This window comes from Rhyacophila brunnea, unplaced genomic scaffold (assembly GCF_057557595.1).
Source record: "Rhyacophila brunnea isolate RB1 unplaced genomic scaffold, BYU_Rbru_1.0 scaffold_16, whole genome shotgun sequence".
NCBI lineage: Eukaryota > Metazoa > Arthropoda > Insecta > Trichoptera > Rhyacophilidae > Rhyacophila > Rhyacophila brunnea.
In genome coordinates, this window is record NW_028232816.1 from 11,997,011 (window position 1) to 12,017,500 (window position 20,490).

Below are 20,490 nucleotides of genomic sequence, written 5' to 3' on the forward strand. Positions count from 1 at the left end.
ATTATCACTTTGTTTCATTTCAGTTTACCGATGTTTCATACTCACTTCTATTTTCATTACAAAGCATTCAGTCGATAACTTCCAAATATAATTGAATTACGTTTGGCATTTCACGTTTTACCTTTCACCTCTTGACATGGAAAATAATATATTATGAAATTGTGATATTAAAAAAAGCCTTGAAATAATAATATAATCCTGTTGGATTGTTTTATTTGTAATAGCATTTTGTAGAGGTATGCATTGAAAATATTGTTATATTATATCTATATTGTAATTTATAAAAAAAAAGTTTTGAAGAAGATATTCAGTCATCGATTTGTAAATAAAAAATGAATGACAACCAACCCCACTATGGAGGTGCTATTTTCAAAATATTGTATAGAGTAAATTATGTTAAATAATATGCCAATTTGTTAAAATAAATAAGTCAACAAAATAATGTATGTAGTTTATTTTATTCAATATTTATTATCTGCATGTTTACACATTTTTTGTTGTCTTCTACAGAAAATTTCACAATACAATAAAACAGGGAAACGGGAATCGTATATAAAATATTATACATACAGGCGGCAATCTTAAAAAGTCTGCCGGTCGCATAATGAAAAAATAGGCAGGTACTAAAAACCTCCGGAGAAAGAAACATCTTAAATCTATGTCTGAATAATAATTGTATCAATTAATTTCCCGTAAGGCCCCCCAACGCTTACTTCATCTTGTTAGTGACTATTACAATGATAATTTTTGGTAGATATACATTTAAAACTTTACGAATTACGTTGTTAATAATTGAGTTTTTTGTCGTTTTACATCTTTGTACTTTAATGTCTATACATGTATATTATTAAAAAAAAAACGAAAAACTACAGTAATGAATTAAATCAAAATAAAACATAAGTCGTAAGCGATAACAAATTATTTATTTTTCATAATAATATTATATGACTTGTGGTAATTGTGACTAAATAATCGGTTCTAAATAAAAAAAAAAAAATGGTAAATACAACGAAACCTCAGTGATCTAATGCAACGATCGATACCAAAGAATAATCAATCAACTTATATACCAATTTTAAAACTACCCTTTTAAAAAAAAACATAAAACAAATCGTATCATCCGTATGAGCTAAATTTGACGTAGGTATTTTAATGCCCCCGGTTAAAGTCTTCGACGAAACTTTTATTTATTCACAAGTTTTAAAACCTTGAGGAATGTCAGTGAGAACTGCTGAATCTTATTTTTTTCATATAGATATAACTAATAAGGACAACCAACGAAATATAATTTTTTCCAGAACTCAATGTCAAACAAAACTTGTGCAAAATCCAAACTAATAACAGTTTCTTATCATTTTTCTCATACTAACACAAATCTGTATACAAAAGGAAAACAAAGATAAGAGGAAAAAGACCAAGTAAAATTATCTACTCATTTTTTCTTTCCTGATTAGTAACAATTTTAAACTTATCTCCTTCTTTCTTTTGCAAACAGAATTATCACACAAATCAATCTTTTATAATGCTTTAAGACTGTTGTACAAATAATACCATTTGACATTAATTAAACACTTAAATATTATTTCAATACACACAAAAGTAAGGATTTGCTTGTAACGCATAAAAAAATCTACCGACACTGTGACTAAGGGAACAGAATATTCTTTTTAATATGTAATGTAATACAATAACTTTTGTTGTATCTGTAAGAAGACGTATCCATCGTGAATCACTGATTGTCCACAATCGTAAACAAGTTGTTCTGTTGGCCATCCTTGTTTACACGCTAAAGATAATAATAGTAATTATATAATATAATCAATAATCTAAACTTATTTACAAAACTACAAAGAGTATATAGACGTGCTACACACACTTAAATGCCATGATGAATGATAAAAAAAAAATGGAAACAAATCTTGCATGACTATCACACCTAATGTTCCATAACAACATACTAGTATTATTAAAGAATTCAAACATTATCAAAAATATTTGCGTTTTCAAATCCAGAGTGAAGATTAAAATATGAAAACAAAAAAAAAAATTATCCATATTAAACAGATGTAATATTTCCAGCATGAAATATATCAATAAAAATAATTATTATATTGGGATGAAGAAAAAAAAAACAGTTTGGTTAGGCTGGGCAACTGCTTGATTTTTTTTTTAACACTTAGAAGTTATTGTTCCTTCCTGGACCACTGCCCCCATTGTTTTCATGGACACTGCAAGTAAAAAAAAAAGGAATTAGTTCATTGATTCGAGATGCTACAATAAATTATTAAATAAATAACATTTTCAAAATGTTTATATCAAAAAAACAAATAAATATACCCTAAGTGAAGTCCATAATAAAAACATGAAGTTCACGTTATAAATAATATGTATACATACCACATTCATTCATTCTCTGACATTAACTAATAATAATTGAGGCTGTCGTTAAAATTAATAAAAAATCATGTTTATTCGATAGTTTAGTGTGCACAGATATTGTATGTTTTGAGAAAATCAAAGTGTAAAATTTGAGATGCATGAGAAATGGACATATTGTGTATTTGAATGATACAGTATCTTCTAAAATATCGTATTTGGACGTACAATATTTTTACAGCATAAAAATATAATGCAGACGAACATTTTGTGTATGTTAACTCAATTTCGACAAAAACTTCACATACAATATCTGTGCACTAAACAATCGAATGTAGGTAAGTCATAAAAATGACAATGATGAATAATATAACCGTGTCCGGAAATTTGTACATATGCAGTTCCCCATTTCACACTTCACCGTGAAATGATGTATCAGAAATATATGATAGTATATTAAAGAAAGTCCAATCTCTTTGGGTCGTATAGTACTAAGATAAAATTGATGTCTAAATAAAACACAGTTCTTGTCGGTTTATGTTTACAGGAAGCCAGCGGTAAACAAATTTTGAAAATAGCCGATATGCTGGATTATTTGTTAGGTTAGGTTAAGATCTAATAAAATTGGTCTGCAATGATCCACGAACAACGCGTAATTTTTTCATCTCTTTCCGATAAGAAAGCTCACGGCAAACTGTGCTACGGTGAAATGTAATACGTACAATTTACATGTAACCGAATATAATGTGTGATTGCTGCCAAAAGTTGGTAAGTCGATAATTTAGGTACCTATTCAGAGTTGTGTCTGAATATAAATTTATGCTAGAAAATAAATTCAAGGTCTGGTATAAAGAACATGCACAAAAAGCACAAAGAAATTAGCATTATGCCTGTTGTTAGAGGGTATGTCAAAACTTCAAATTGCAATTACTCCATAAAATGATTTCAAAACTTACCAACTTTTGGCAGTGACCCCACGAATTAAATAACTGCAATCAACCTATATTTTAATTCTATTTTAACAAACAGAGCTGGATTTGATATATAATAAATATACATACGATGGAAAAGTACTTACAGAATGAGAATGAAGAAAAATATCTAAAAAAGTAAAAAACGGAGGTTACCCCGACTTTGAAATTAATAGCCTCAATAATTATAATATCCTCATTTTAGCAAACATAAGCAAATATCATTATCACCAGGAGTACGACAACTTGGGGAGGGTCATGGCTACCTCTGACAACTCTCCACTTTCCAGTTAATTCCACCAATCAAATGGCTGACATTATTATTTCACTCTTTACAATAGGTATATTTTCTGAAGCTTTTTCAAGTTATGCTTTTATTTTTAATAAGGACTGCTGAATTCTTAAATGCAATGATTAATAAATCATTGGTTGTCACCATCGACATAATAACTGGATGTATCATTACAAAAACAAAAAAGTCCCCAGTAAACTGGTCTGCCCATAGAGGATAATAATATATTTTAACATTTGTTTTTTCATAATACAGATGAACGTGCCTGTAAAATTAAATCTACATCTATTGCAAACATGTGCGTTCATGTATTTATTATATTATTATTGTCTTATTCTGTTACAATAAGGATGATTTTGTATGCAAGGTCCCTCCTTACATCCCCATTATATCAATAGTTTTCACGCAAAAATCTGTGTGCAAAAGGAAAAGGCGTTAAGTCTAAAATCACCACTTTTCAAGAGACCCAAAAGAAGATTATTTTTTTTTTGTATGTGAACTTCTACGTTTCTGTGTAAAACTAAGTAATAATAATGCAGAGGCATTGATTCAACTTGTCACTAATTAATATTAATGCATATAATCTGGATGATGGTTAAGTTGATATATTCAACCCATTTTTTGATGAAGACTTCTCTCCCTTTTCCTTTTGCACACAGAAATATGAACAGTTTATTAATATCGACAGAGACACAAGAAATCACACAACATGTTAGACCTGTTACGTGGTGAAGCGGACAGAAATGGTCATCCCACGGCGATGGAGATGTTGAAGATGCGTCGGGCTTTTGTAGGCAGATTAGTGATTCTTTGTTACTAATTAAAAACAGAACAACAAAATCACTAGTCTTCCATACAACAGCACCGCATTAATGGTTGGGTTAGTAACATGGCGGCAGACAGCTAGGTGGATGGCAACAGATGGAGTGTTTGTTACGAGTAGAATGAGCCCATTCCGAAACCTTTTAGCACACAGTATTAAATAAAGCACAATTTTATTAATACGGTCATTCAATGAGCAAGACTTTAAAGGAGAAAGGAGGTTTATCATACATATAAAACATATTACTTATGGTTAAAATAAACACGCTTAATTTGTTAGGTAGAATTCGAATTACCTCTCCTCCACAAAATACTATCATTTTGTAATTCGTAATTATTAAATTTTTGTGATTCAGTGAAAAGCATTAATTAGGTGCTGAGAATTGAACGAATATAAGTGTACCGGTTACCAAATTGAGTGGATCGACTTTAAAATTAAATATTTAATTGTAAATTTGACAGAACTGTTTTCAACTTCTGCACATTTATTCTACACACAAGACGGCTATCGACAGCTATCGAGTTTTTCATATGTTTGTATCGAAGTCTTATAATTGTTACAATATGTTAGCCATACAAAACTGTCTATTTCGCTCTAAAATTTAGCACACCCAAGAGAGGTGCTGTTAAAACATAGGAATTATTGTAACAATTACAACTAACTTATTGTACTTGTTACAATACAAGAATATGAAAAACTACCGTTGATAGCAGCTGTGGATAGCAGTCTTATGTATAGAATAGATGCACTGCAATCTAATAGTTTGCAGAAAAAATATTGATACATATTTCTTTATTATTTATTAATGCTTTTAGTGTTTAAAGGAGAACATGACAAGCCAACACCTTGAAATTACATAATATACTATAAAAATAGTGACATTTTATACAACCATGTACTCCAATGTTGATAATAAATTCTTATATCTTCTCATACAAAGCAGTTATATGTTTGAATCCCGTTTCAGTAGATATGAGGTAATGTAAAAACGGCTCATTTTTAAAATTTTATTTCACTTGCATTAGTTTAATCCCCAGCATCCCGATTACAATAAACCAAACAGAAATCTGATGCAACAATTGGCATATTAAATAGTTGCAATGTGTAACCAATTAACATTTTTAGTATACCCAATTTTTTCAACAGATAAATACAGGTGAAAGCGGTTGAAGATGAACTCTACCTTCGTAGGGTCCATTAGCAAATCTGCGCCAATTTCTATACATTATTATTGTAATATTCCACAATTGTGCAAAATTTTTATTGAAAAAAAAATACATTCTCTCTATCTCTACCTACATTACAGTAAGATTTTTATAGATATCCATTAGATGTTTGATTTTATACTGTAAAATGTGTCTAATACGAAATAAAACATATTTAAGACTAAAAATGGTATGAGGCCTTGTGTCGAATTTGATGAAGAGTGGCACATTTTGTATAGGTAGTTATTACAGCCTTCTAGAACTTAATATATCTCAGCCAAAGGTTCCGACACTCAACATAAAACCAAAATTAATTATGATTATTTTTTTAATTAAACAAAAAACCTTCAGTGTTGAACATGAGGATCTTGTTGTTTTTAAAATATTGCTGATGAATTTTTTTATTAAAAACTTAGTCATAAACCTTCACTTTTTTGTGACAGAAGCAAACACCAGATATAAGGAATGACAGGAAAGTTATGAATCAGGAGATGGGTAATGGAGACCATTATTATAGTTGGAACATAAATACATACAGATGGGTACATTCACACCTACCCAATGAGAAAGAGCATGGATTGAAAGAGTCAAAAGAGGAAAAATATTAGTCAGTGAGTAATGTATGAGAATTGCATTTTCCGACACAGTAAAATATCAGAGTTTTGTGTATCGAGCATCAGAATCCCAAGCAATGATTATTCCAAAACAAACAAACACATGAGGATGGCGTGTGATAGACTACCTCTGTTGCAGGAGATACTGGGCCATCTGTATCTGCTGGGGCTGTCCGGAGATGGTGATGATGCGATCGGTCGCTCCGGGCAGCGGGTTATCAATAGTGATGCCGGCGCCTGAGTCTTGTCTGATCTTGCGGATGCGGGACCCGCCCTTGCCGATTATTGCACCGGCCAACTGAAAACAACAAGGTTATTTTTAGTATTGTAGTAACCACTATAATTACTTCACTTAATCACAAAAAAATGCAGGGTTTCAACCCATTATAACTACAGTAAACTCCCGATTATCATTAGACTTTCTTAATAAATAAATGAGTATTAAACATCTTAAAATGATTCTCTGCTTTAGAAATATATAATATTATGTAGTATTTTAAAAATAAAAAATCCTAGTTCGGATTATCCGTGTTTTTCGTTCATCCGTGACACCTCACCTCACCATTTGCCCGGATAATCGGGGGTCTACTGTAATAGGTACTTATGTAATATAACTGAAAATCCTCCAAAATGAAAAAAGTTGTTGTAAGAAAGACTCATAAATCCAACAAGGTGCATTAAAAACAGTCACCGAATATAATTCTTTGGTTAAAAAGCAACCAAATGGATAATCGAAAATCTCAATAGTTTAAATAAAACGCAAATTTTATTTTAACCAATAATACATTTCCATCACAAATTAATTGACAATTAAAACAATAAAAGAAAATCCGTTCAAAAATAAAATTGGACAGTTTTTACTGTATGCTGAAAAAAGCTGATTTAGATTTATGATTACACAATCGAATGGTGGATATGATTAATTAGAAAGATAGGCAGGTATACTAAATATTTTTATTAGATCCTTCAGATAATAAAATAATGGTAGAATAATAGCTTAATAGCCCAATCGTAGCAAAATGTATATCATACCGTTTTAGCAGATGAAAAATTAAGATTCAAGAAACCATGTATCACACATTTTTTTGTGTCGGAGGCGTTGAGGGAGGGTCATTGAGGGAGGTTTGAGTCTTAATAAATGAGTATTAAAAGTTTGATTAAGGCATATATGAATATAAATTACAACTTGAAAAGAGTTATACATGATGACTGTCAGTAAAACCTATGGGATAAATATTGATTGGTGTGATGATAGCAAGTATTACATTACATTATAGCAAGTATTAGCCAATTACATTAGCTTTACAAAAATGTTTCTTGATCTAAGCAAGCAACTTTTAATTATACGTCTATTTATACATAATATGGCGGTAAACAAGTAAGCCTTGCTAACTGCGAAACTCCTACACCATTGTTGACATTAGAACCTGGTTGGAAATCACTGATCTAGTCCAATAAAAGTAATACTCACATCCTTGGGAATGGTGACCTGGGTCTGGTTAGGATTGAACTCTCCGTCACTGGACGGAAGATTGGGAGGTGGTCCCCCGCCGTTGTTGGCGATATTATTTGGCCCGCTGTTGAAGTTATTGTTGCGGTTTGCGCCAAAATCGTCATTGCGTGGCGGTCCGAAACCTTCATTGTTCTGCGCGTTGTTGTTTCCACGGAAATTCATGTTGCCAAAGTTGTCATTTCTGGGCGCGTCACCGAATGGCATGCTCCTCGGCTGGCTGTTGAAGTTGTCCCGGGAGTTGTTGTTGAAGGGGCGGTTGGGGGGTCCGGAGCCCATGCTGGGCGGGGGCCCGAAGTTATTCCGGGGCGGTCCGCCTCCTCTGTTGTTGAATCGGCCGTCGCCTCTCCCGCTGCCCATGCGACCGCCTCTTCCGCCGCCGCCTCCACCACCTCCTCCCCTGCCACCGCCTCCCATGCCACCTCCGCCGCCGCCCTGGGATCCATAGCCACCGTATTCATCAGAGTAAAAGTCGTCGTAATTGTGAGGATCATACTTCTGCTCTACTCCCTTGATGGGTGTCTGGAAATGAAATAGATATACAGTAATTAAATATTGGAAGTTTAAGAAAGTCCAGGACATACAACAATTATTCTTTTCTCATCTTCTCGCCTGTCAGTATGGTGTTTAAGCAAATTGCCAACAATCTATTGCCTATTCAAACTCCATGATATTGGATCCACGGCCTCAACAAAATTGAGATGTGTGCACTTTCTCTGTCGTGCGAAAGACAGTAAAAACTTAGAAGCACAAAATAAGCGTAGAGTTCACTGCTTTGAAGTCACTTTAAAATGCTAATACTTAAACATTTTTACTTTATAAACATGGTTAGGTAGCCGTACTGTATCTTATTAATTTTTATCATGGTGGTTGCTTTTATCGTCTTTGTCAATTTATCTTTACACATTCGATGTAAAAAAACAAAATTTAAATGTAATTTCTTTAGTTACATATAAAACTTCAGTATCCAATGAGCATGGCCCCCACAAGAGGGGGCGGCTGACAACGTTCTAGCTGGGGGCCCAGTGTGGCAGGTTGACCATACAAGTGAGATAAACACACATCACAAGTTTGCTCTAATAGTAAAAAAGTCACCTGCTAAATCAGTGTGCGTATTTTAAAATGTGTGGTTGTGTAATGCAATTTTCGATTTTTGTTTGTCAATACTCAAACCACTTTAAAATTCAAATGGGTTTATTAAAAAATAAAACCATTAAAAATACACTGAAGACCCTTAATTTTACCTCGAACACCATTTGGAAAGTTACTTGTGAGAGTCACACTGCTTTTGACCTCAGTAATAGGAATGGGAGCCCACCAAAGGTTACAACCTGGGGGGCCCTCTTCAGGATGTTGGGACCATGCTGATGGGTATGTATAATACCCAAAAATAACTGTACTCTATTCATCCCCAATTAACTCGGACAATTAAAATTCTACTATACATATTCGTACTCCGAAACCAGCCGCATATAGCCAGATAATGTGATATCTGTATGGTATTCATCCTCTGATGTTGGATCTGACTTTTGCAATAGAAGTGGGTATATTAGGAAATCAAAATGGTTGATTAGGCAAGGCGAGAAGCATCAGACTGCACCTACCATGCAATTTCAGATTAGGCAGTACAAGCAGCACGGGACAATGTGTAACATTGTCAAAAAGTCAGATAATAAACACTACATGTTTAAAATAGAGCATGACAGCTTATGGATAATTTTTGTTATTAATGATATAAAAATGGAAACAGCTGGATCTTAAAATTATAATTGAATGTAATCTAACACAATTAAATATCTGTTCTTCCAGCTCTACTGTCATTTTAAGAATAAATATCTTATTTTTTACTATATTTATTAATAAGTTCTTTTCACTCTGAATCTGACACAATAATAATGTGCTACATGTCACATGGTATGGAATACAATAATTTATCAAAGAAACATGATTATGCTTTAATGTGAAAAATTCACCAAAAGAATGGTATCGTCGGAGAAGACGATATTGTGTTAAGTTGTGATTATATTGAGATGCACGTCGCATACTATCACATGACGCTATGTGCGTAGACGCAGGGTCTTATTTGATTCCAATTACATCCGATTAGAATCACCAATTAGTTAAAACAAATCTGACCGGTGATTCTGATCGGATGCAATTGGAATCAAATAAGACCCTGCGTCGACGCACGTCTACTGCAATGCCGTGTGTCTGAAGCCTAAGCTGCCGCTACGGAAAGTGTATAATGTCCCATTCCGTAGCATATTTTGAACCTTTAAACGAACATTGTCATTTAGCAAAATCTGCAATCACCATAAAACAACAATGAGGTCACCTCACGTTGTACCGCACTGCATCGTCACCTGCATGACTCAATGAAGTTTTTTTATCATTTTCTACATGCCTACACATTTGACTCGAAATTATTGCGAGTTGTTTTTTTAGCGGTTGGCACTACGTACTTTCTACAAGAATGTTGTCTATTATCTATGGTCTGCAAGTTGGATTCTGTTAAAAATATTATGTATGGATATAATATCGCAAGTAATTTTAACGAGTGCACATGTACAAACTGTTAAAATTAATTGAAATTAGCGTGAATGATGAATAATAATTCAAAATACTAATACATTAGAATTGGCACTCTCCATCATTGAATGAACCGAGGTGATATTTCAAAATATTCTGTATAATGACGAAACCATAGACTATATTTGTCACGATGACAGCATGACAGTACGCGACGTGCATCTCAATATAATCACAACATTACATACCATAATCTTAAGGCTGTGGAGTCATAGCTGTGAGTTTTTGTATTTTTGAGAATCAATTGACTGACTCAACTGACTCAGAGATTTCTTTTAACAAGAAACATCTATATTATTTAATTAATCGGTGGGTCATGTATGTGTACTTTGAAAGTACCACTTTTAATTGGAAAATAATTCAAAGTCAAGACATTTATTATTTTAGATCATTATGTTACCTATTCACTTATATGCCAAAAATACCAAACTTATATGAGCAAGCACCAAGATACTGATTTAAACAATCATTCATTTTATTTATGAAACTATAAGATTTTTTATCAATTGCATTTATTTTATGTGTACCTAATTATTATGGTTAAAAATTTGTTTTAATTTAATTTAACAAGTACATATTTTGTGTGTGATAGAAAGATTTTTTCCCTTAAGCTGCTGCGTTGACACGATCCAAGTTGACTTGGACGGAGCGCACTCGTACGAGACATTTTCATACTAATTACTCCTATCCAAGCTAGATTGGATGAGTAGGACGCGTGCGCTTGGATGGCACTCGGTCCGAGTGTACTTGGATCGTGGGAACGCGGCTTTATCGAGCAAACATTGGATTTATGACCAATGCAATAGATGTGCAACATTAATTGGTTGCTACTTTTGAGGTGGAATCTGAATCTTTTTTAAATAAAATGACTCCAAGCTATGCATAATTCCAAAGCTAAATTTTAATTTTAATATTAATAGACTTGAAATTTTCTCAACAATTTTCATAAAAAAAGAACAAATCCTATAGTACCTCAATACGTCTACTACTTATGTACAATAATAAGGGGATACTTACAGTCTTGACAAGATTAACAATCTCTTTGATGGATTCCACGCAGGTGTCAGCGCGACCGACAATCTGGATGACTCGATCCGAGCTCTGCGGAGCTGTATTCGAGAAGATCTTTATACGGGAACCGGTTTTCTGAAACAACAAGAAGATAAATATTTAGTTTTAGTTTTTTTACCACGAATACACTAGTTATGCCCCAGTATACCCCAATTATATTTAGTGACTATGGGTGAAGATATGGCATATTATCCATAGAATTGGACAGACTGGACAATTTTGCCTTCATTAATTCATTCATAAAATTCTCTTACAGAAACATGGACCTTTATTTTTGTTAACGTTAGCTATCGCTACTAGAGATGCAATTATGAATGTAAAGTTGTAATTATATTGAGATGCACGTCACGTACTGTCACGGTGACAAATTTCGTCTATGGTTTCGTCATTTTGAACAATCGCCACCTCTGTAAATTCAATGATGGAGAGTGCCAACTTTAATGTATTGAATTCTTATACATTATTCATGCTAATTACAATTAATTTTAACAGTTTCTACGTGTGCGTACGTTAAAATTACTTGCGATATTATATCCATGGATATTTTGAATATAATCCAACCTGCAGACCATATAGATAATAGACCACATTCTTATAGAAAATACATAGTGCCAACCGCTAAAAATAAAAAACATGCGATTTTGACATAATCGAAAATGTGTAGGCATGTAGAAAATGATAAAAAAACGTTCATTGAGTCATGCAAGTGTCGATGCAGTGCAGTACAACGTGAGGTGACCTCATTGTTGTTCTGGTGATTTTAGCAGATTTTACCAACTGACAATGTTCATTTAAAGGATCAAAATGTGCTACAGGATGGAAGCATCAGTCTGATAACATTTGTAACACCGACGACATTACACACTTTTTTCCTTAGCAGCAGCTAACTGTGACGTCATGTGATAGTACGCGACGTGCATCTCAATATAATCACAACTTAAATCTATAATTGACTACTGTCAGTTTAGTCATTCATAAAGTTAGTGGCATAATAGTGAAATATATCTTAATTGGCTGCACACCATCTCATACAGGTCTCAGCGTGCCCGATTATCTTAAGTGTCAATGTAAAATTAGCTAGCTAAATTCATATGTACTGGTCCCTTCTAAGGGTGAGAAGGAGGATATCCGATATAATGTGATGATTTGTGACAAGAGAGGATAGGATGAGTGTGAAGGCACAAAACTAACAACATATAAACTCACTCTTTCCTGAGAACACATACTTATTATAATCAATCATTTTTTTACGAATGTGGGTGGGGTGGGGGGGTTCGAAAATGTGACAATAGGGTGACAATGCAGTCGCAATTTATGGTTCAGATAAAAGCGCCATCCCATTCAAATTATCTTTTGAAATGAATCTATATTATATAATAATATTAGAGGCTTTAGATACTTTATTTGACACCATGGTTACCGTGGCAACAGCAATCAAATACAAACGAAAAAGAAAGCTGACAGACATGCCTGCCCGAAACTATACCTACATGAAGCACATTTTATATGACAATTCCAAACCGTAGGGTCATCTTCCCATCATGATTGGAAAGACATGATTTTTTTATCCTAGGCCTAGCCAACCAAAAATTAATTCTCCAATAAATTTCGAGTGATAAAATCCAATAAAAACAATTAAATCTTATTCACACATTATACATTCACATCTTATAAAAAAAATCCCAGGCAGAGAAAATTGACCCAGGGTTATAAATTGCCTGCAGGATGCTCGTCACTGAATTGGATCAATAATTTCAAAATAGTAAATCTTATATGGATAACTTTGGGACGTTTTTTTCGAAAGTAACAAAAGATATTAAATTTTAATTAATGTCAACTATTAAATTCATTAAAATGTTAATTACTTATTATTTTTTAATTAAATGACAAGATCGAAATAATATTAACAGTGGCAAAATCCGATCTTTTCTCATTAAAATTATCCAGAATTACAATCCTAGTAAAAATAAGTTCACAATTTACGAAAAACGATTCTTAGCCACAGAAATTCAAAGTCTCCGCAATGCCCTCAAATATTATCAATATTGAATGCGCGTTTCGTTTACGTGACAAACTTTAATGCATATTATGATATAGACGTAACTATAACTATCCCACGTGTTTTAAGTTTATCCCATATTTCTCCATACCCAAGAATAATAATAAAATCTCGTTTCAGCTTCACTTCATTATTATTTTTTTTATTCCCTGTTTTATAGGCTTCGAGTGCTACACCTTACACGTGCGTCAGATGCACGCCGAAACCGGAAATCGACTGTCGGCATAAATCGATTTCCCGTTTGCCCTTAATCGGATGTTTTGAATTTGCAGATTCGAACCCGAGACAAACAGCGCGGCAACCGTAGCATTTCGTCCGATAAAACAATGAGCCACATGAACGCCTTTTGTATAGGCACTTATTACGTATTATAAACTAATTAATAAACCAGTATTCAAATTTCGTAAAAGTAATGTAATAAACAATACCTACGTATTGGTGAATTAAAAATTGAATTTATTGGCTACAAAGCATATTATATTATAGGTAGCAATATGTATAGAAGTTTCGTGGGAAAGAATTATTCAGATTATCTCATTGGGGTAATATATTATAAAGAAAAACCGGACGACAACGTCTATTATGTTTGCCCTATTTTTTTTTATTACCTACAGTTTATTTCCCTACAAGCTACATGACGTATTATAATTTCGAAAAAGAAATCATGTCAAACGATATAGACTTCTATTTCCGATTAGGTATGTAGTTTTTCGCCTTGAGTCGAGAAAATCGAGAACTTGAAACTGCCAAGACATATCCGAGTATTTGTAATGAACAAATACTCGGATCATTCTAAATTTATAAAAATTCTCGTACTATGGCTGTAATTCTGCCCTCATAAAATAAATGAATAGCATTTATTAAATTTGTCACCTCATATTATGGAGTTAGTTGTTCCAAGGACTGTTTTTTTTTGTTTCGATTTCGCGCCATTCTTTATTTAAATAAAAATATTAATATACAAATTTACTCACTAATATTCATCCAGATATTAAAGTTGTAAGACACATTTAAATGTCACCCAATTCACAAGAACACTTCACAAAATATTACATTGCACAAATCTAAAAGAAAAATTATATTTAGTATATGTATAAAAAAAAAATCACCGAACCGAGCAAAGCGAACATCACACAAACACTATCCGGGGAGAGTGTTCTTATATTATACCTGGATCACACAATACCTTTCACGAATTATTATAAAAGAAAAATACACAATAAAAGAAGAGACACGGCACAGAAAGAATGAAAAGAAAAAAGCTGACATCCATCCGTTTTGCGCGATAGATACAGGGAAGCCGTAAATTCACACGAAGCATATGAACGGTGAACACGCACGTAAGAACATACAACCGCGATATTATATCGGGTTAAGTGAATTAACTATATAATAGTCAGAATATCACCCCGTAAATAACATTTAATTTAATAAAAATTACTGTCATTTTACTGCACCGTCAATAAATAGTCTAGTCATCGTCAGGACTTTAAACAATTATTTTTATCTCATTATCTACGGCCTACGCAATCGCGAAAGTTCCAGTGTAGCAATTTTTAAAGAAAATAGGTATATCTCGCTCTTTCATTATGTAGTAATAGTACTTATAGTATGTCAAAACAATTTCAAAGAAATGTCACAACTTCAGTGAATGATAATCATATGTAATTAACAAAACACATGCATTCTATACAGATCTTGTATAGCACCCAACCCACATGGGTTGTGTAATCACATTACATTCTTCTCTCTCCAGATTTAGTATATTCAATACGTACAAATTGGCAGTGAGAGTATTTGCAACAAAGGCTAGGATTGTTTCACTATTCATAAATTATTCACAGAAAAAAATCACTTAAGCCTCAATTACATTGAGCTTCTTTACGAGCTGTTTGTTGGCGACTTTACAGGCAGATTATAAATTCGCCAACAAACAGCTCGTAAAGAAGCTCAATGTAATTGAGGCTTTAAACTGTAAAATAATAATCGTTATTGTCGACATTGTTCTCTAGGCAATTTTATTAACAGTTAATTAATCACATTAAATTTAATATTTCTCAACCGCGCGCGCGTACTAAAGAGACACGTGTGGCTCCCGAGCCCGGGTTTACCTCCCCTGGCGATGACGATTTTATTTCAAAATTTCACACATTTTAAACTAGACGATTGTCCGGAATTGAACAAAAAAAATATGACAACCCTAGGATCTAGTCATCCAAAAGGTAGTAAACATTTAAAAGTTCAACACGGAATCGACGGGATATTTAAGTTCTGCGAAAGTAAGGGGCGACGAGACGAATAGGGACGAGGGGTGTAACGAACATGGAGAGGCTTTCATCCAGGTTGATGGTGATGCCTCATTTACTTATTTTAGTTGCAGGGCGGTAGTGATATTAAAAAGCTCGGTACAAGTCGGTTATGGGGAAGCCAGAGGCAAACACATTTTGAAAATAGCCGATATAGTGGATTATTTGTTAGGTTGGGTTAGTTTAGGTTAGGTTTTCATTCTTAAATTCATGAATTTTGTCAAAATCAGCTATGACAATTAGCGCGGTTCCCGCCTAGCTTCCCCATAACCGACTTGTACCAAAAACTCGTAAGTAACTGTAGTTATTTTATTTGCATGATGTAGTTTTAAAAGGTTGTAAGTGAAATTAACTACCGACTCATTGTAACGAATAACGAAAGAAAACAAGAGTAATAGCGATATTATTACTATAAAATAACACCAATTATTTAGGTATTAACCGGAGTCGCAAATTTAGCTTAATGGTACCAAAACCGAACTTTCACAGTGCTGTACTTATAATATATTTTTGGTTTTAATAATAATAACCAAATAATCGACCGGTAGACGCATTCGCGGGGTATACTGAACCGATAACCGGTGCGCGATACGTGCCACCGACTCGGCGACCGGGGTGCACTGGTTAAAAAGGCACAGAGCGACCGATACTCCTTAAGGGGCAGGGAGGGAACCCCGCCCAGCCTCGTGAATGCGGATACGAGACCTCGGGGCGTACGGCGTAAGGGTGGTTTTCACTTGACAGCGTTAGGGCGCGGGGCCGGCGATAACTGTGCGCGCGCACCTTTCGCCCCTTGCGATATGTTTGCTTCGCCTTCGATACACTCACTATTATAATACGGGACCTTTTCCCAAGAAATGATTACACATAAGTAGACACACCATATGAAAATGTATCGAACATACTACAGTATGTACGTATTCAATGAAATCCCATCAGGCTGTTGAGTCAGAATTACAATTAATCGTTAAGTCTGTACTGAACAATGAATTTATTAACTGCACAATATTTTAGTTTTTAATCCACTTTTAAATCAATTTTTGAGAATTAATTATTTTAATACTTACATTCAATTACATTTGACCCTATCAGTTACAAGTCACCATTTTGTTTTTGGTGTTAATATTTTTCTTGATTCTGGGTCTTTAATTATTACTTTTCCATCGTATATAATGATGTACATAATATTCATAAAACATCAAATCCAATTTCGTTCAACGTTGCAAAGTCGTTTATATAATATATACCTATATCGGCCGCCATTTTCTATATTTTACGACTGACTTAAAACATTATTTTTGATTACCTTTAATGACGTTAAGGACAGTTGAAGACGGCTATCTTATGCCTTGTTCGGACTGTGCCAATGATTTAGTAAAGTAGCGAGTGATTTGGTAAAAAACCGTGTCGACAAATTTAGTCGAGTAGTTTAGTAAAATGGTCAGTCAATCCGATCCATTAGTCCAGTGCGTAAGTCGCTGGCCTTTCATCAGGGGGGGCGAGTTCGATGTCGGTGATGTCACAAAAAATGTATATGATTTTCTCATAGCCTGGGTATTACTAAATACATACATTATTGTTTCACTACACTACTGTCAATGGATACCTACTGTTAAAAGAATATATTATTTCCCTATTTGCTTTTTCTAATTGTTTACTGATATGTTTGCAAAATGTTTTATTTTCAGTCCTAAATGTACCTACTTGACAGTTTTTTTTTTGTGATTATGTCAAAACGGCGTAATATTGAGGTTACCGACATCGAAATTGTTTGTTCCTCCATCGTAGATCAGAGGGATGCAAATGGTCAACAATATAATAGCAAACCTCGTGCGAAACAACTGCAGCGATTCCGGATCAATTTTAGCATGGTTGAATTGGTAAATATAGAAAAGTTAATATTTTTCATGTTGGCAACCATATATAGGTAAATTAAATACCTTTTCACCTAAGCATATGTGGGAGTGATGTTGTTATGGATGAATAAGTCGAGACTTGGTGGTTGCTCCGATGGATGGAGGAACGAGATTCACTTGCAGCGTAAACAGTTGGTACAAGAGTATGTTGCAGTAGTTATGATACAATACTTTTGATACTGTTCCGAGGTCTGAGTCTCGGCAGAATGAGATGTTGTGCGGAGCGATACAGGGACTGAGATAATGACAGACCAGGTTATTATATTCGAGTGACATATCCAATGAATTATGATCCGCTATTTATTGACGTACTCACAATCAAAATGATAATATCTTGAAAAAAATATTAAGGAAATAATTATTATAATTGAGTCAGCTACACTACCTATATGGAGTTTACGTCATTGGATATGGCAGACTGTATGGAAAAATGGATATTGCGGAAATTATAATTGCAGTAGGTAGATAATAGTTTTTTTTTTCATTTTAGGCTCCATCTTACATAGAATAAGATGTCCTTCAATGTCTTTGCATTATGGATGTTTTCTTTTATTCTTGCGTGAAACCGTACCGCAACGCAACGAGGTATCGTCAGAGATTAAAAAAAATAACCATTATACGGGAACAAAATCAATATAATTAATTATCAGGGAATTATTTATGAAATCGAGTCAAACAGGGCACACTGTGTGATTAAATCTCGATTCGAAGTGAAGGGGGCCGGCCCCCCACACGGGTTATTATGTGCGAAACAAATCACAGTAGGAATGTATGAGCGAGATCGCATGACGAACTTTCATAGAGAGTAATCAAAAGCCTTTGATCTGATCTATTCGCCACGCCAGGCAATAAACAGGAAGCGAACCCAGCACCTACATTCCAGTCAAGTGCCCGACTCGACTCGTCGATAGAACACGAATAAACTCAATAAACATTTTGAAAGGAAATAAACTGATAGAATAAAATACTGACACGACAGGTATTAAAATTTTCCCTACAGTACGGTGTCGATCTCCGCCGCATCGCTACAGCAGGGTTTTTTTTAAAACCTATTTGAATTGCGATGTGTACGTATGCAGTTGGGCGTATATTATTGATATAAAATTCATGTCTAAATAAAATCTAAAAAACACGTGCATACAAGGAAAAGAGAGATGAAAATAGGTAAATTATAAATACCTATAATCATATCGCATAATTTATCAAGTCTATCAATATCAAATTCATGGTATAATCTAATTGAATCTAATAAACGTGGAACATTGCTTTGTGCAAAATGAAATGCAATACGTAGGTACAATTTCTATGTAACCTTACTAATAGTTTGGTTTCGCACCCAAAAAAATCAATCTCGCAAGTGAAAACTACAAAGAATTGTTGTTGAAAATTGGAATGTTTAATCTCACAATCATGGAAAATAGTTACACATTTTTAATTATTATAGGTTACGATTGCTTATATAACAATATCATAATCATTGGAATCAATGGTTTTTTATGTAATGAAGTGTAACGCAAACCGAACGACTCTAGTAAGTCGACGGAAAGTCCCGACATCTCACGACTCCGAATACTGTCGGAAATACATACATACATTCCACCTGAAATTTGTGGTGCGAAATATTGTTTTGTGTCAACTGCTCAGTTTCGTCAAAGAACTGTGGTGAAATCAGCCGCACAACGATCGAGAGAGTATTGCGAATACAGAAAACTCATATAAGTGGACGACAGCGTATCTGAGAATAGAGAGACAAACAAAATAAATACTTCTGTCCCTTGTGCTCGCAAAACACTTATTTATTTACAAGGTATGGTTGTTAGCAAGTCGCATAACCTTTCAGGTTTATGCTCTGGATCCAAACGTACATATAAAAAAATATTATATATATATATATTTATTGATTGCAGCAACTTGTCAATTACACAAGAAACATAATGTCACAAAGTCACGCCATCCAACCATAGTTATATGACAGTTTACAAGACCATGGTGACACACCGACAGTTAGCTGTAATTAAACTTACAGGTAGGTAAATACATTGATGGAAACGTCAACCCCAACTTAATAAACGCCGCGCACAAACAAAATTCATCCCTAAACGCCCCACCTGTAAATCTCTTGCAGCCATTGGAGTGAGTAATAATTAATAACATCAAACAGCCGAAGCGATCCGGGCCTCCTCCGTCTGTCAGAGACAGCAGCCGGGCCACGCCGGATAAGTTCAGGTGAGGCTGTCAAACGGAACGATGCCATAAACCAGCGAATCCCGCCCCACAACGTGGCGGTGGATATTAATTAAATATTAGCAGGCCGGCACTCGGCACGCGCCCTCAACTGAGGGACAAGTGCGGAATGAAGTAAAGTAGACTCTTGTGGTGTTGCCAAACGTAACAGGACACACGAGCTTATTAAAAAACTACCATTAACTTCTGTTGTTATACAAACATTTTCGTTTGATGGCGGCCTAAAAATGGCAATTTGTGGAATAGGTGAACATGGTGTATATGAAACCAGACACCCCCCTTATTTCCCGTTCCGCATTGAATTTTCAGTGATATTTCGGTTTACAGCCACTACTGATAATCCATATTGACACATGTTGTTACACTCTTCTTCTACCGACAAACTCGACCTGCAAACCATTTTAACTTTTCCATATTACCTTCCTAAAATTATTACTTTTACCTAATACAGTTTGTATATCGTAAAAGAATAAACAATTTAAAAAAAATACATTTATCATTAAATATTAATAAT

At 34.1% G+C, this 20,490-nt stretch overlaps 1 protein-coding gene across 2 annotated transcripts in view; it reads right to left on the bottom strand.

Annotated features, from left to right (window-relative positions):
• Positions 1 to 437: 437 nt before the first annotated feature.
• Positions 438 to 20,490, bottom strand: part of LOC147074394 (heterogeneous nuclear ribonucleoprotein K homolog) — a 210,327-nt gene continuing 190,274 nt past the window's right edge. For both annotated transcript variants that reach the window (XM_085943661.1, XM_085943662.1), the window contains 4 exons: positions 11,398 to 11,526; positions 7,753 to 8,313; positions 6,410 to 6,579; positions 438 to 2,228 (listed from right to left, as the gene is read on the bottom strand). In XM_085943661.1, coding sequence (XP_085799787.1) covers positions 2,177 to 2,228; positions 6,410 to 6,579; positions 7,753 to 8,313; positions 11,398 to 11,526 — 912 coding nt within the window. In that variant the 3' untranslated portion in view covers positions 438 to 2,176. The remainder of the gene's footprint in view (positions 2,229 to 6,409; positions 6,580 to 7,752; positions 8,314 to 11,397; positions 11,527 to 20,490) is intronic.